The following is an 18259-nucleotide window of genomic DNA, read 5'->3' on the forward strand; positions in this document are numbered from 1 at the left end:
AAATGTCGTAAATTGTTGGTTATCTGCACGAACCCAGTCTTCACTAATCTATCCATACATCAATTGTCTCAATCATTTATTTATTAACCAACTAAATAATCACAGAAATGCACACACAAACAAACAAACAAACAAAGTAGATATGGTTACAAGGAAATGATAGGGGATGTGCCCTAGTGGGCTAAACTGGTATCACAGCTTGGTAGACAAAGGGACTGACAAGGGTGTGAAAAGACACTACAAAGTTGATAATTATAACCATTGAAATGGAATTGGAGTTTCTTTCATTAAACAGTTTATAATCACATTACATAATTTACTCATTCATTTTATACAACAATTAGATGCAAGCCTTACAACTGAGACTCTTGTATAAACAGTGTTATGGTAATGTGGCTGTATTGGCTCATGAATTTCACAAACATTAAACGAAATGGACCGGTCATAGCTGGATTCTTCCCCGACCGTGTACACACTCTCCAAAACATAGGCATTGTTCACTTCTCAAGTTCTGTGATGTGGAAGAGGTTCCTTTGTTTTCCTGTGAAACTCACTTTCTCTATACTGTCTGGCCATGAGGAGGGAAACTCCTCTAGGAATTTATGACCCGCCTAACAGATCCTGGGTGTAGGGAGAAGAGTGAGAGGTGGTGAGAGAGGGATGATGCAGAGAAAGGGGGATGGTGCTCGCTGTACCCACAGAGGGCCACGTCATGACAACCATGAAGGCCTGCTTAACGCAGTTTCCTCTGAACAGTTGATGTTGAGTTGTCTGTTACTTGAACTCTAGCATTTATTTGGGCTGCACTCTGAGGCTGGTAACTCTGCTGCAGAGTTAAGTTCCAGAGGTAACTCTGGGTCATCTTTTCTTGTGGCGGCCCTCATGAGAGCCAGTTTCCTCATAGTGCTTAATGGTTTTTGCGACTGCACTTGGAGAAACTTTCAAAATTTTAGATTTCTTGGATTGACTGACCTTCATGTCTTAAAGTAATGATGGACTGTTGTTTCTCTTTGCTTATTTGAGCTGTTCTTGCAATGATATGGACTTTATACCAAATAGGGCTATCTTCTGTATACCACCCCTACCTTGTCACAACACAACTGATTGGCTCAAACGCATTAAGAAGGAAATTAATTCCACAAATGATCTTTTAACAAGCCACACCTGTTAATTGAAATGCATTCCAGTTGACTACCTTATGAAGCTAGTTGAGAGAATGCCAATAGTGTGCAAAGCTGTCGTGTGTTTTTTCATAGTTTTGATGTCTTCACTATTATTCAACAGCGAAGAAAATAGTACAAATAAAGAAAAACACGTGTGTGTGTGTGTGTGTGTGTGTGTGTGTGTGTGTGTGTGTGGTTGTGTGTGCTCACTGTCAGTGTAGCTATAGAGGGATAACAAGGCAATCTAGATTGTCTTAGGAACAAAGTTGAATACATTGGATTCAACTATTAAACTTAACAAGCCTGTAATTAGTGGAATCGGTGTTGGTGTATACAATAGAACAAGCTTGGATGATAGAAAATATAGGAATGGACGTGTTTAAGTTGCCTGGAGATGATGGACCTGTGATGCAATTGAATATCCAATGTGTTTGTGGACTATGAATTAATGTGAATGTGTATATCCTTGTTGTGTTGCAGCTATGCCCTGGCAGACGAGGCCTACCGTTCTCTGAGGGACCAGGATAAAGACCAGTGTATCCTCATCACAGGAGAGAGTGGAGCTGGAAAGACCGGTGAGCCCAGTCCTGTATCAAACACGCTTTTATGGGCTAATTTTGAGAGGAATTAGTTCAAGTTAACTAACTGTATAAGTTACATTTTGTGGGCGGAGTCACAGAACCACTAAGCATGGTCAAATGTTTGTTCTTACGCCTTTAATTGCAGTACATGAATGAATCAGTTGTATTGTAACACTTCTTTACAAAAAATAATACCAATACATCAACATTTACAGTGCCTTCAGGAAGTATTCACACCTTGACTTTTTTCGACATTTTTCTTGCGTTACAGCCTAAGTTGAAAAGGGATTTTTCTTGTCACTGGCCTACACACAATACCCCATAATGTCAGTGCAATTATGTTTTTCGAAATGTTTACAAATTAATTAGAAATGAAAAGCTGAAATGCCTTGAGTCAATAAGTATTCAATCCCTTTGTTAAGTCAAGCATAAATAAGTTCAGGAGTAAAACTGTGCATAAGTCAGATAATAAGTTGCAAAGACCAGGGAGGTTTTCAAATGCCTCACAAAGAAGGACACCAATTAGTAGATGGGGGAAAAAAATTAAAAGCCGACATTGAATATCCCTCCGAGCATGGTGAAGTTACTCATTACACTTTGGCTGTTGTATCAATACACCCAGTCACTACAAAGTTGCCGGACAGGATGGAAACCACTCAGGGATTTCACCATGAAGCCAATGTTGCCTTTAAAACAGTTAGAGTTTAATGCCTGTGATAGGAGAAAACTAAGGATGGATCAACAACATTGTATTTACTCCACATTACTAACCTAAATGACAGGGTGAAAAGGAAGCCTGTGCAGAATAAATATATTCCAAATCATGCATCCTGTTTGCAATGAGGCACTAAAGTAATACTGCAAAGAAGGTGGCAAAGCAATTCACTTTTTGTCCTGAATACAGTGTTATGTTTGGGGCAAATCATATAAAACACATTACTGTGTACCACTCTCCATATTTTCAAACATGGTGTTGGCTGCATCATGTCATGGGTATGCTTGTAATTGTTAATGATTAAAAAACATGTATGGAATGGGGCTAAGCACAGGCAAAATCCTAGAGGAAAACCTGGTTTAGTCTGCTTTTCACCAGACTGGGAGATGAAATCCCCTTTCAGCAGGAAAAAAACACTCAAGGCCAAAATAACCTAATACTTGAGGCCAAACACTCGAGGCCAAAGTTGCTTACCAAGGTGACAGGGGCCTAATTACAGTGTTGACTTAAATCTGCTTGAAAATATATGGCTAGACTTGAAAATGTTTGTCTAGCAATGATTAACAACCCATTTGACAGAGCTTGAATATAATATAGTGGTTTTTATTTTTTAAATGGTCAGTATTTGTATGACAATCAAGGTGTGTGAAGCTCTTAGAGTCAGCTTTGATCTTTCTGGTTGAGTCTAAGATGTATTGACTCAGGGGTGTGAATACTTATGTACGTTAGATTTCTGTGTTTCTTTAAAAAAACATGTTATCACTTTGTCATTATGGGATATTATTTAATGTATGTTGAATTGACTGTAACAGCTAAATGTGTCATACTTCAAGGGGTATGAATACTTTCTGAAGCCATTTGTTGTGGATTATTTTGAATGTATCACACAAGGGTTTACTGATCTTGAGACTGCTAGCTTAACCTTGTAGGCCTGTGTTCTGTTTGCATTGTTCTAGTACATTCTGTTCTGTCTGTAGAACGAACTGAGACTTGTAGCTGAGGGCAAATGGATAATAGGGGCAGGCAGGCAGCAGTAACCACAACAACATGTTGGATTTAGATCAGAGTTAGATAAACCTACCTTCTGCCAGAGCAGAGCTGGGGCAAGATTTGTTATGGGAAAGCCAAAGTCATGTTTGTACCTGAAACAGTAGGTGTACATGCAGGCAAAACAACTGAGTGTAAAGACTAAAGGGGCTGACTAATGGAAACAAATGTTGACGATAAAATGAAGGTCAGACGAAACGCTAGGAACAAACCGTGACGGCTCTGGATTATTATTTTAATTTTGTCATGGTGTGTGCTGTCGGTGTTTAATCTTGGAAAGTGTTCTGTAGGGGAAGATTCGCTGTAAGAAATCACACATGGAATGGTATTTACTGGCTAGTTGTTAAACACTACTTTGGCAGAGAATGTTTTTTCTCCAGGTGATGGCCATATTGAATTGACGGAAGCGTCCCCCTGCTCCCTATATGGGATGATATCACTATCACACCGTGTCCTTCTCCTGATATCAGTTAAAATTACATTCTCTTTTGTTGGTGGTTTTGTGTTACTCTTTTACCAAAACTATCTAAAGCCAATTGACATTTACATTTGAGTCATTTAGCAGACTCTCTTTTCCAGAGCGACTTAAAGTAGTGAGTGCATACGTTTTCATACTTTTGTTCCATACCCGTCCCCCATATTGAATCGAATCCACAACCCTGGCATTGCAAGCGCAATGCTCTTCCAACTGAGCCACATGGGATTACTTCACATAACATTCACTTCACGTACTGTAACCTCACAACATTTTGCCCTGCTGTTACTCTCGAGTTTCCTACTTTTCTGCCTCTGACCTAACGCTTTCTCATTTCCACCCTCGCCGCCGCCCATGGCCTAATAGTCCTCACCCAGAACCCCACAGAACTGAGGAGCAGCTCGTGACTGAGGGGCATCTCGTGACTGAGGGGCATCTCGGGACTGAGGGGCATCTCGGGACTGAGGGGCAGCCCGGGACTGAGGGGCAGCCCGGGACTGAGGGGCAGCCCGGGACTGAGGGGCAGCCCGGAACTGAGGGGCAGCCCGGAACTGAGGGGCAGCCCGGAACTGAGGGGCAGCCCGGAACTGAGGGGCAGCCCGGAACTGAGGGGCAGCCCGGAACTGAGGGGCAGCCCGGAACTGAGGGGCAGCCCGGAACTGAGGGGCAGCCCGGAACTGAGGGGCAGCCCGGAACTGAGGGGCAGCCCGGAACTGAGGGGCAGCCCGGAACTGAGGGGCAGCCCGGAACTGAGGGGCAGCCCGGAACTGAGGGGCAGCCCGGAACTGAGGGGCAGCCCGGAACTGAGGGGCAGCCCGGAACTGAGAGGAAGCCCAGGTAGGTAGTAGGCTCCGGTAGATCCTGGCTGGCTGGCTCTGGAAGATTCAGGTTGACTAGCAGATCTGGAAGATTCTGGTTGACTAGCAGATCTGGAAGATTCTGGTTGACTGGCGGATCTAGCTGTTCTATGCAGACTGACAGCTCTGACTGCTCCATGCAGGCTGACAGCTCCTTGCAGACTGACAGCTCCTTGCAGACTGACCGCTCCTTGCAGACTGACAGCTCCCTGCAGACTGACAGCTCTGACTGCTCCATGCAGGCTGACAGCTCTTTGCAGACTGGCAGCTCTTTGCAGACTGGCAGCTCTTTGCAGACTGGCAGCTCCTTGCAGACTGGCAGCTCCTTGCAGACTGACAGCTCCCTGCAGACTGGCAGTTCTGGCTGCTTCATGCAGGCTGACAGCTCCATGCAGACTGGCAGCTCCATGCAGACTGACAGCTCCTTGCAGACTGACAGCTCCCTGCAGACTGGCAGCTCCTTGCAGACTGACAGCTCTGACTGCTCCATGCAGGCTGGCAGCTCCTTGCAGACTGACAGCTCCTTGCAGACTGGCAGCTCCCTGCAGACTGGCAGCTCCTTGCAGACTGACAGCTCTGACTGCTCCATGCAGACTGGCAGCTCCTTGCAGACTGGCAGCTCCTTGCAGACTGGCGGCTCCTTGCAGACTGGCGGCTCCTTGCAGACTGGCGGCTCCTTGCAGACTGGCGGCTCCTTGCAGACTGGCGGCTCCTTGCAGACTGGCGGCTCCTTGCAGACTGGCGGCTCCCTGCAGACTGGCGGCTCCTTGCAGACTGGCAGCTCTGACTGCTCCATGCAGGCTGACAGCTCCTTGCAGACTGGCAGCTCAGGCTGCTTCAAACAGGCAGGAGGCTCCGGCAGCGCAGGAGAGGAGGAAAACGCTGGCTGCGCTGAACAGGCGGGAGACTCCGACAGCGCAGGAGAGGAGGAAAACGCTGGCTGCGCTGAACAGGCGGGAGACTCCGACAGCGCAGGAGGGAAGGAAGGCTCTGGCTGTGCTGAACAGGCGGGAGACTCCGACAGAGCAGGAGAGGCGAGGCGCACTGTAGGCCTGATGCGTGGTGCGGGAACTGGTGATACTGGAGCGAGGACACGCACAGGAAGCCTGGTGCGGGGAGCTGCTACCGGAGGACTGGTGTGTGGAGGTGGCTCTGGATAGACCGGACCGTGCAGGCGCACTGGAGCTATTGAGCACCGAGCCTGCCCAAGCTTACCTGGCTCGATGCCCACTCTAGCCCGGCCAATACGAAGGGCTGGTATGAACCGTACCGGGCTATGCACCCGCACTGGAAACACAGTGCGCTCCATAGCATAACACGGTGTCTGCCCGGTCTCTCTAGCCCACCGGAAAGCACAGGGAGTTTTTTATTTATTTATTTATTTTATTTTATTTTACCTTTATTTAACCAGGTAGGCAAGTTGAGAACAAGTTCTCATTTACAATTGCGACCTGGCCAAGATAAAGCAAAGCAGTTCGACAGATAAAACGACACAGAGTTACACATGGAGTAAAAACAAACATACAGTCAATAATGCAGTATAAACAAGTCTATATACAATGTGAGCAAATGAGGTGAGAAGGGAGGTAAAGGCAAAAAAAGGCCAAGATGGCAAAGTAAATACAATATAGCAAGTAAAATACTGGAATGGTAGTTTTGCAATGGAAGAATGTGCAAAGTAGAAATAAAAAAATAATGGGGTGCAAAGGAGCAAAATAAATAAATTAATTAAAATTAAATACAGTTGGGAAAGAGGTAGTTGTTTGGGCTAAATTATAGGTGGGCTATGTACAGGTGCAGTAATCTGTGAGCTGCTCTGACAGTTGGTGCTTAAAGCTAGTGAGGGAGATAAGTGTTTCCAGTTTCAGAGATTTTTGTAGTTCGTTCCAGTCATTGGCAGCAGAGAACTGGAAGGAGAGGCGGCCAAAGAAAGAATTGGTTTTGGGGGTGACTAGAGAGATATACCTGCTGGAGCGTGTGCTACAGGTGGGAGATGCTATGGTGACCAGCGAGCTGAGATAAGGGGGGACTTTACCTAGCAGTGTCTTGTAGATGACATGGAGCCAGTGGGTTTGGCGACGAGTATGAAGCGAGGGCCAGCCAACGAGAGCGTACAGGTCGCAATGGTGGGTAGTATATGGGGCTTTGGTGATAAAACGGATTGCACTGTGATAGACTGCATCCAATTTGTTGAGTAGGGTATTGGAGGCTATTTTGTAAATGACATCACCAAAGTCGAGGATTGGTAGGATGGTCAGTTTTACAAGGGTATGTTTGGCAGCATGAGTGAAGGATGCTTTGTTGCGAAATAGGAAGCCAATTCTAGATTTAACTTTGGATTGGAGATGTTTGATATGGGTCTGGAAGGAGAGTTTACAATCTAACCAGACACCTAAGTATTTGTAGTTGTCCACGTATTCTAAGTCAGAGCCGTCCAGAGTAGTGATGTTGGACAGGCGGGGAGGTGCAGGCAGCGATCGGTTGAAGAGCATGCATTTAGTTTTACTTGCATTCAAGAGCAATTGGAGGCCACGGAAGGAGAGTTGTATGGCATTGAAGCTTGCCTGGAGGGTTGTTAACACAGTGTCCAGAGAAGGGCCGGAAGTATACAGAATGGTGTCGTCTGCGTAGAGGTGGATCAGGGACTCACCAGCAGCAAGAGCGACCTCATTGATGTATACAGAGAAGAGAGTCGGTCCAAGAATTGAACCCTGTGGCACCCCCATAGAGACTGCCAGAGGTCCGGACAGCAGACCCTCCGATTTGACACACTGAACTCTATCAGAGAAGTAGTTGGTGAACCAGGCGAGGCAATCATTTGAGAAACCAAGGCTGTCGAGTCTGCCGATGAGGATATGGTGATTGACAGAGTCGAAAGCCTTGGCCAGATCAATGAATACGGCTGCACAGTAATGTTTCTTATCGATGGCGGTTAAGATATCGTTTAGGACCTTGAGCGTGGCTGAGGTGCACCCATGACCAGCTCTGAAACCAGATTGCATAGCAGAGAAGGTATGGTGAGATTCGAAATGGTCGGTAATCTGTTTGTTGACTTGGCTTTCGAAGACCTTAGAAAGGCACGGTAGGATAGATATAGGTCTGTAGCAGTTTGGGTCAAGAGTGTCCCCCCCTTTGAAGAGGGGGATGACCGCAGCTGCTTTCCAATCTTTGGGAATCTCAGACGACACGAAAGAGAGGTTGAACAGGCTAGTAATAGGGGTGGCAACAATTTCGGCAGATAATTCTAGAAAGAAAGGGTCCAGATTGTCTAGCCCGGCTGATTTGTAGGGGTCCAGATTTTGCAGCTCTTTCAGAACATCAGCTGAATGGATTTGGGAGAAGGAGAAATGGGGAAGGCTTGGGCGAGTTGCTGTTGGGGGTGCAGTGCTGTTGTCCGGGGTAGGAGTAGCCAGGTGGAAAGCATGGCCAGCCGTAGAAAAATGCTTATTGAAATTCTCAATTATGGTGGATTTATCAGTGGTGACAGTGTTTCCTATCTTCAGTGCAGTGGGCAGCTGGGAGGAGGTGTTCTTATTCTCCATGGACTTTACAGTGTCCCAGAACTTTTTTGAGTTAGTGTTGCAGGAAGCAAATTTCTGCTTGAAAAAGCTAGCCTTGGCTTTTCTAACTGCCTGTGTATAATGATTTCTAGCTTCCCTGAACAGCTGCATATCACGGGGGCTGTTCGATGCTAATGCAGAACGCCATAGGATGTTTTTGTGTTGGTTAAGGGCAGTCAGGTCTGGGGAGAACCAAGGGCTATATCTGTTCCTGGTTCTAAATTTCTTGAATGGGGCATGTTTATTTAGGATGGTTAGGAAGGCATTTTTTAAAAATATCCAGGCATCCTCTAATGACGGGATGAGATCCCGTCAGTAGTTTGCGCAGGTCTCCTACCTGGCATAGCCATACTCCCTGTAAGCCCCCCCCCCCCAAAAAATTTTTGGGGTTGCTTCTCGGGCTTCCTTGCCAACCGTGTTCCCTCGTATCGCCGGCTCCTATCTCCTGCTGCCTCTGCTTCCTCCTTGGGGCGGCGATATTCACCAGGCTGAGCCCAGGGTCCTCTTCCATCTAATATCATCTCCCAAGACCAGAAGTCCTTATATCGCTGCTCCTCATGATTAACAGGGAGAGTTGGCTCAGGTCTGACTCCTGACTCTGCCACTCTCTCCCTGAGCCCCCCCCCAATACACTTTTTGGGGTGACTTTCGGGTTTCGCTCTGCGCCGCCGTGTTTTCCTTTTCGACTCCATTCGCCTATAGCCTTCTTCGCACTGCTCAAGCGAATCCCATGCGGGCTCCTGCACTCTCTCTGGGTCGGCCGCCCACCTGTCGATTTCTTCCCACGTCGTATACTCCATGCCATTGCTGTCCATAACGTCCTCCTTTCGCTTTTCCTGCCTGTTACCACACTGCTCGGTCCGTGTGTGGTGGGTGATTCTGTAACGGCGTTCTTCGTTTGTAGAAAGAGAGTCGGACCGAAATGCAGCGTGGTGGTTACTCATGTCTTTAATGAAAAAAGTGACGATACATGAAATAACTTTTAAATATGAAAACAACAAACGGAACGTGAAACCTAATACAGCCTATCTGGTGAACACTACACAGAGACAGGAACAATCACCCACGAAATACAAAGCGAACTCAGGCTACCTAAATACGGTTCCCAATCAGAGGCAACGAGAAGCACCTGACCCTGATCGAGAACCGCCTCAGGCAGCCAAGCCTACACTCGACACACCCCTAATCAACCACAATCCCAATGCCTACAAAAAAAAACAATACGACAACACAATAACCCATGTCACACCCTGGCCTGAACAAATAATTAAAGAAAACACAAAATACTAAGACCAAGGCGTGACAGCACTCTTCTGGGAAGGACTCCACTAGATGTTGGAACATTGCTGCGGGGACTTGCTTCCATAAAGCCACAAGCATTAGTGAGGTCGGGCACTGATGTTGGGCGATTAAGCCTGGCTCGCAGTCGGCGTTCCAATTCATCCCAAAGGTGTTTGATGGGGTTGAGGTCAGGGCTCTGTGCAGGCCAGTCAAGTTCTTCCACACTGATCTCGACAAACCATTTCTTTATGAACCTCGCTTTGTACTCGGGGGGGCATTGTCATGCTGAAACAGGGCCTTCCACTAACTGTTGCCTCAAAGTTGGAAGCACAGAATCACTTGAACGAAGGGGCTTAGCCAGAACCATGAAAAACAGCCCCAGAAAAGTATTCCTCCACCAAACTTTACAGTTGGCACGATGCATTGGGGCAGGTAGCTTTCTCCTGGCATCCTCCAAACCCAGATTCATCCATCGGACTTCCAGATGGTGATTCACAACACCACTCCAGCCGACACTTGGAATTGCACATGGTGATCTTAGTCTTGTGCTGCTGCTCAGCCATGGAAACCAGCTTAATGAAGCTCCCGACGAACTTTTCTTGTGCTGACGTTGCATCCAAAGCCAGTTTGGAACTCGATAATGAGGGTTGCAACCGAGAACAGATGGTTTTTACTCGCTTCAGCACTCAGCATTCTTGTTCTGTGAGCTTGTGTGGCCTACCAATTTGCAGCTGAGCCGATGTTGCTCCTTGATGTTTCCACTTCACAATAACAGCACTTACAGTTGATCGGGTGAACTCTAGTAGTGCAGAACTTTGACGAACTGACTTGTTGATAAGGGGGCACCCTATAACGTTGCCCTGTTGAAAGTCACAGCTCTTCAGTAAGGCCATTCTACTGCCAATGTTTGTCTATGGTGATTGCATGACGGTGTGCTCAATTTTATACACCGGTCAGCAATGGGTGTGGCTGAAATAGCCGAATCCCGGGCTGTCCACATACTTTGTGTGTGTATCTATATGTATCGTACTGCCTTGTAGGACTGCACCACCAGTGGATTCATTTCTGACCACACAGGGTCTGCCATGTAATACTTCCGCATATCTAAACTCCCTTACCTCAAACGAAAATCTCTGCCAATTCTCCAAATAACAAGTAGCCTAGTTCCCTTTCAAGCCACCTGAATCTTTCATCACGTTTGGGGAACATGTAACCATTATCTTTGTATGAAATATCTGATGGGGTGAGATGGTAAATAAGTGGATGACTGAATCACAATTGGTCACTATCTACGTATCAGAGGATACCTCTGACCTAGGGGGTGTATCAACATGTTTAGTTATACTAGGTCTAGTCTTTGATGTAGCATTGAATAGAGAGAGAGCTGTGACGACAAAGCTGTTATCGGACAATATACAGGTGACAATGCATGTGTAACAGATGTGAAATGGCTAGCTAGTTAGCGGTGTTCGCACTAAATAGCGTTTCAATCGGTGACGTCACTTGCTCTGAGACCTTGAAGTAGTGGTTCCCCTTGCTCTGCAAGGGCCGCGGCTTTTGTGGAGCGATGGGTAACGATGCTTCGAGGGTGACTGTTGACGTGTGCAGAGCGTCCCTGGTTCGCGCCCAGGTCGGGGCGAGGGGACGGGCGTAAAGTCTATACTGTTACACTTGCTTCTGATTCCTGAGATATGGCTGAAGGATATTATTTTGGCATTGAGTCTTCAAAGGTCATGGTGGTTATAAATACTGCTGTTACAGATCAGAAACCTTTGAGATTACCGCACATGATATTGGTGATTTTTAGCTTATTCACTATAAGGTTTCTTACTGATATGATCCTCTAGATTTGCTTTAGGGTCTATGATCCTTTAATTCAACTTTTGTGCTTATTCTCTGCTCCTCTCTCTACCCTCTCTCTCATTAATAGTATATGTGTTGTCATATAGGTCCTCTTAATAAGATTTTCTTCTCTGCTTTTTGGCTCTCCTCTCAATACTTACTTCCTTCATCAGAACTATACTCTTAGTGTCAGTAATCCACCAGCGGCACTAGCCAGGTTCATATGTGGGCTGAGAGAACCACTGTTGTCCACCACATCCTCTTCCTCTGTTTGATTGACAGGTCTCAAACTGTTTTGGGGTCACAGCTAGACACAGTCATCTTATTGACTAGGGCTGTTCTGGAGTCTGGACAGAACTTTACACTAATACTACAAACCATGACTGGACTTCATAAGACTAATACTACAAACCATGTAACTTCATCATGATGATTTCTATCAAGACCAGACAGAGGATGATTCAGGAACATTTCATAATCATATCAATGCACATAAACGTATAAATCCCATGGATTTGAATCACAAGCTGGCCTAGGCTAAAGGCAAAATCTTGACATGGGAATTGATTCTGGGGAAAACCAAGGATTATCTAAACCGATTATTCATACATACAGGCCATTTTTAAAGAGCTGGTCTGGGTACCAACAAGTTCTCTCAACAAGTTCTCCTATATAATGTGCCCAGTGTCTAGTGCGATCAGGACTATTAATGGTGATTATTGCTGTAATAATCAATGTTATAATGAACTGTAAGTTAACAAGGTGGTGGGTGGTGGTAGTTCTGGACCGTGTGAATCATGTTTTCTTCTCCAGGGAGGGGCCCAGACCCCATCCCTGTAGGGCCTCTGGAGGATGATGTAAGGGGGATTTTGGGGTGTGGAGGGAGAGACTGGTTAGTGCTGTTGTAAGGGGGATTTTGGGGTGTGCCTCAGTTCAGCCATGTCTAGATTTAGACAGATGTTTGATAAAAGAACCCTGTCTATCTCTCTCTGAACATCCAGAGGCCAGTAAGCTGGTGATGTCATATGTGGCGGCGGTGTGTGGGAGGGGCCAGGAGGTGAACAAGGTGAAGGAGCAGCTGCTGCAGTCAAATCCCGTGCTGGAGGGTGAGTGTCTTAACCGTACTCATTTTATCAACCCCACCCTTTTTCTCTTTCCCATATGCTTTAGGTTCAGAGCCAGCAAGGCCAAGGCATCAGAGGGACACACCCACTTTAAGACTTTTATTTCTCTCTCCCCCTGTATGTCTCTTTCTCACATGTCTGTCAACCCATAGAGCTTGAGTGCTTTTGTCAACAATTACAACTTTCAGTTTACTGTTCATTTCTAACCGGCCCCTATACACCATTTTGAATATCTGTGATCCAAAGTTTACAACATGTAGATGTTTATTACAGTTTACCTAACATGCATCATCTGTCCACTCTTCGTCTCTGCCCTTGACTACAACACACTATGATACACTTTCTAGAATTTCCCTACCTCCTTTCAAATATTCACTGATCCCCAGTCCAATACATCAGGAAGGAAAAAACCCTCTCCATACTTGGGTGCTGGCACAAAGACGGCAGTGTTTTTCATTTGGAGTCTGTAGACAGGAAATGCCCATGAAGGAGGAAGCCAGGATACTGATGCCCAGTACTGAGCTGCTACGCTATAGAGCCAGGCCCAGAACACATCTGTGAGAGTTTAACTGCTACAGGCTGTAATGGCCCTTGACGGGAGAGGGAGGAGGAGGGAGGGAGGCAAAGCAGATATCCTGCTACACAAGGCTCTAGTCTATCCCTCAGGCTTCCAACGTACCTGATTTTTACATGGTGGTGTGTTGAATGACAAATGAATGCTGTTTAGTGTGAAATGTGGTTAAACTGGTTTTGGAGAGCAGTAGAAAACATGAATAATGCAGTTTTACTGTAGTTGGTGCTCCCACAAATATTAGCCTAGTTAAAATAGAGTGCTGAATATGCAAGCGTATGCTTTGTTCAGGTTTTTTTGTGTGTTTGTTTGGTAAATGGTCATTGTTTTAAGAAATGTGACTCGTAGCTCAGTTGGTTGAGCACAGTGCTTACTACACCAGGATAGTGGGTCCGATTCTGGGGACCACCCATACTTAAAATGTATGCATGCATGACTAAGTCGCTTTGGATAAAAGCGTCTGCTAAATGGAATATAATATTTATTATTATTATTAACTATAAAATACTTCAGGCTTATAATTGATGGTCTCTGGTAATTGTGTGTTATGCGTAGTGCACAGTTTACACACTGAACCACTGACTTAAATGTAGCGAGACTATGTTGAGCAGTAAGACCACCAATAACATAATGGGACTGAATGAAGTGTTGCATGATTGACTGATAAATGAGGACTAGGATAGGATTGGCTTTTGCTGGTGTGACACTTTCTAGAAATGGGTATACTAAACTGAAATATCAAGCCATCCGTATGCAAAGAGTTAGTGCTTATGATTTAGCAGAGAAAGTGGTGAGGCTGCTTCATTACTTTCCCTAATTTGAAGTTATACATTAGATATTTATCTACTGATTTGGAATGCCCTCTATCTAACCAATGTGTGTTCTTTTTTTCAGCTTTCGGGAATGCGAAAACTGTGAGAAATGACAACTCATCCCGATTTGTAAGTATTCCCTTTTTCTCTCTTTGTTGTCCTGACACAAACAGTGAAGTTTGGCGGTGCTTTGATGGTCTCCTCCAATAGGAATCAGTGTCTGATGGTCTCCTCCAATGAGGATTGGTGTCCTCAAATCAAATTTTATTTGTCACATGCTTCGTAAACAACAGGTGTAGACTAACAGTTAAATGGTTACTTACGGGCCCTTCACAACAACAGGTGTAGACTAACAGTTAAATGGTTACTTACGGGCCCTTCACAGCAACAGGTGTAGACTAACAGTTAAATGGTTACTTACGGGCCCTTCACAACAACAGGTGTAGACTAACAGTTAAATGGTTACTTACGGGCCCTTCACAGCAACAGGTGTAGACTAACAGTTAAATAGTTACTTACGGGCCCTTCACAGCAACAGGTGTAGACTAACTGTTAAATGGTTACTTACGGGCCCTTCACAGCAACAGGTGTAGACTAACAGTTAAATGGTTACTTACGGGCCCTTCACAGCAACAGGTGTAGACTAACAGTTAAATGGTTACTTACGGGCCCTTCACAACAATGCAGAGATAAACGAGAGAGAGTCAAAAAAATCTATTCTAACACAAGGAATAAATACACAGTAACGATAACTTTGCTATTTACACAGAATACCAGTACCGAGTTCATGTGCAGGGGTACGAGATAATTGAGGTAGATACATTATGCGGTCTAAGGCACTGCATCGCTGTGCTAGAGGCGTCACTACAGACCATGGTTTGATTCCAGGCTGTATCACAACCGGCCGGGATTGGTAGTTCCATAGAGCGGTGCACAATTGGCCCAGCGCCATCCGGGTTAATGTTTGGCCGGGGTAGGCCGTCATTTGTAAATAAGAATTTGTTCTTAACTGACTTGCCTAGTTAAATAAAATATTTAAAAAATAAATGTACATATAGGTAGGGATAAAGTGACTAGGAAACGGCACAGATAAACAGTAACAGCAGCATATGTGACGAGTTAAAAGAATATTGTGCAAAAAGGGTCAATGCAGGTATTCCGGGTAGTTTTTCATTTACTTACTATTTAGCATTCTTATTGCTTGGGGGTAGAAGCTGTTCAGGGTCCGGTTGGTTTCAGGCTTGCTGCGCTGTGTTGACTAGGGCTGGGCGATATGACGATATATATCGTGTGATGACAGAAAAACGTCTATCGTTTCATATTATGCTCTATTGTTTATTTAGTTGTGTCGCAAATTACACTTTTTACGGCAATGTTGTTTGTCAGTTGGACACATGCTGTGTTGAAGGAAATTTGCAACACCAACAAACATGGAGGAGAGTGAATGTGACACAGAGCACGGAGACATGGAGCTCGTACCTAAGAGGGGCTATTTCGATCGCAGGGACGTGATTTGCGTATGACAAGTCTGAAACAGACCAGAAAACCGTCCTTTGCAAAATATGCCGCAGGTTTGTCACGACAACAGGCTCAAATACCACTAACCTCTTTTACCAACTACACAAGAATCATGTGAAACCGTACGGAGAGGGTCTACGGATGAGACCCAAGAAAGTACAGTTGAGTGCTCAAAACAAACCCCCAACTCAGACGTTGCAAGAGGCTTTTGTCCGTGGCACACCATATGGCAAGGAATCATGAAGATGGAAGGAGATAACAGCTGCTGTTACATCTTACATCTGCAAAGACATGGCTCCAATTTATAGTTGGTGCTAACACTCGACCCAAAGTACCAAATGCAAATTGATTTGTGACACGTATTAATGCCAAATTACATGCAAAACAGGAATTCCCCCCCCAAAAAATAAATATAAAGAAACGTCCTCTCACTGTCAACTGTTTATTTTCAGCAAACTTAACATGTGTAAATATTTGTATGAATATAACAAGATTCAACAACTGAGACATAAACTGAACAAGTTCCACAGAAATGTGACTAATGTGTCCCTGAACAAAGGGGGAGTCAAAATCAAAAGTAACAGTCAGTATCTAGTGTGGCCACCAGCTGCATTAAGCACTGCAGTGCATATCCTCCTCAGGGACTGTGTCAGATTTGCCAGTTCTTGCTGTGAGATGTTACCCCACTCTTCCACCAAGGCACCTGCAAGTTCCCAGACATTACTGGGGGAATGGCCCTAGCCCTCACCCTCCAATCCAACAGGTCCCAGACGTGCTCAATGGGATTGAGATTCGCTGGCCATGGCAGAACACTGTCATTCCCGTCTTGCAGGAAGTCACGCACAGAACAAGCAGTATGGCTGGTGGCATTGTCATGCTGGAGGGTCATGTCAGGGTGAGCTTGCAGGAAGGGTACCACATGAGGGAGGAGGATGTCTTCCCTGTAGTTGAGATTGCCTGCAATGACAAGCTCAGTCCGATGATGCTGTGACACACCGCCCCAGACCACGACGGACCCTCCACCTCCAAATCGATCCCACTCCAGAGTACAGGCCTCTGTGTATTGCTCATTCCCTTAACGATAAACACGAATCCGACCATCACCCCTGTTGAGACAAAACCATGACTCGTCAGTGAAGAACACTTTTTGCCAGTCCTGTCTGGTCCAGCGATGGTGGGTTTGTGCCCACAGGCAACGTTGTTGCCAGTGATGTTTGGTGAGGACCTGCCTTACAACAGGCCTACAAGTCCTCAGTCCAGCCTCTCTCAGCATATTGCGGACAGTCTGAGCACTGATGGAGGGATTGAGCATTCCTGGTGTAACTCGGGCAGTTGTTGCCATCCTGTACCTGTGATGTTCAGATGTACTGATCCTGTCCAGATGTTACACGCGGTCTGCCACTGCGAGGATGAACAGCTGTCCATCCTCTCTCGCAGTACGGACAATGCAATTTATTGCGCTGGCCTCCTTGCAGCATGCCTAAGGCACGTTCACACAGATGAGCAGGGACCCTGGGCATCTTTCTTTCGTAGTCAGTAGAAAGGCCTCTAGTGTCCTAAGTTTTCATAACTGTGACCTTAATTGCCTACCATCTGTAAGCTGTTAGTGTCTTAACGACCGTTCCACAGGTGCATGTTCATTAATTGTTTACGGTTTATTGAACAAGTTTAGGAAATGTTGTTTAAACCCTTTACAATTAACATTTATGGAGTTATTAGTGTTTTAAAAATCATCTTTGAAAGACAGGGTCCTGAAAAATGGACGTTTCTTTTTTTGCTGAGTAAATATATACATATAAAAAATATATAGTTTTATATAATTTTTTAGGCCTTGAAACATAGAAAACACTTCAATTTACCTTTTTAGATTTTCTACATTCATATTTTATATTTTGTTACATGCTTAATTGAAAATGATCTAAATAAAAGGAGAAATAATCAAATAAATACCTTTTTTTTATTTGTGAGTATAATTCACAATGTAATAACAACTAGGCCTTTACATGTGGTCATTTTATATAAACTATTTATTGATTGAATTTACAGAAAATGTGCTACATCGTGATATGTATTGTTATCGGTATATGACATGACCTATTTCGGGATATGAGATTTTTGCCTTGTCGCCCAGCCCTAGTGTGGACCATGATATTTCCTTATTGATGTAGACACCGAGGGACTTGAAGCTCTTGACCTGTTCCACAACAGCCCCGTCGATGTGGATGGAGGCGTGCTTGGCACCACGTTTCCTGTAGTCCCTGATGGGCTCATTTTTGTCTTGCTGACGTTGAGGGAGAGGTTGTTGTCCTGGCACCACACTGTCAGGTCTCTGACTAAATCAAATTGTATTGGTAACGTACACATGGTTAGCAGATGTTATTGTAGCGAAATGCCTGTACGCTGTCTCATCGTCATCAGTGAAACTGCCTACCACCATCATGTCATCTGCTAACTTAATGAAGGCATTGGAGTCATGAGTGTGGCCTCACAGTCGTGGGTGAACAGGGAGTACAGGAGGGGACTAAGCACACATTCCTGAGGGGCCCCATGTTGAGGGTCAGCTTGGCGGATGCGTTGTTGCCTACCCTCACATAGGTGTTCCTGTTTTCCAGGTGGGAAAGGGCATTGTGGTTTGCAATAGAGATTGTCGTCTTTGGATCTGTTGGGGCGGTATGTGAATTGGAGTGTGTCTAACATTTCACTGCTACAGGTT

At 45.3% G+C, this 18259-nt stretch overlaps 1 protein-coding gene across 3 annotated transcripts in view; it reads left to right on the forward strand.

The window, feature by feature from the left end:
* Positions 1 to 18259, forward strand: part of LOC109870799 (unconventional myosin-Ib-like) — a 149847-nt gene that overhangs the window by 80913 nt on the left and 50675 nt on the right. For all 3 annotated transcript variants that reach the window (XM_031806337.1, XM_031806338.1, XM_031806339.1), the window contains exons 4-6: positions 1644 to 1738; positions 12523 to 12627; positions 14111 to 14157. In XM_031806337.1, the coding sequence (XP_031662197.1) occupies positions 1644 to 1738; positions 12523 to 12627; positions 14111 to 14157 (247 nt within the window). The remainder of the gene's footprint in view (positions 1 to 1643; positions 1739 to 12522; positions 12628 to 14110; positions 14158 to 18259) is intronic.

This window comes from Oncorhynchus kisutch, linkage group LG26 (assembly GCF_002021735.2).
Source record: "Oncorhynchus kisutch isolate 150728-3 linkage group LG26, Okis_V2, whole genome shotgun sequence".
Taxonomy (NCBI): domain Eukaryota; kingdom Metazoa; phylum Chordata; class Actinopteri; order Salmoniformes; family Salmonidae; genus Oncorhynchus; species Oncorhynchus kisutch.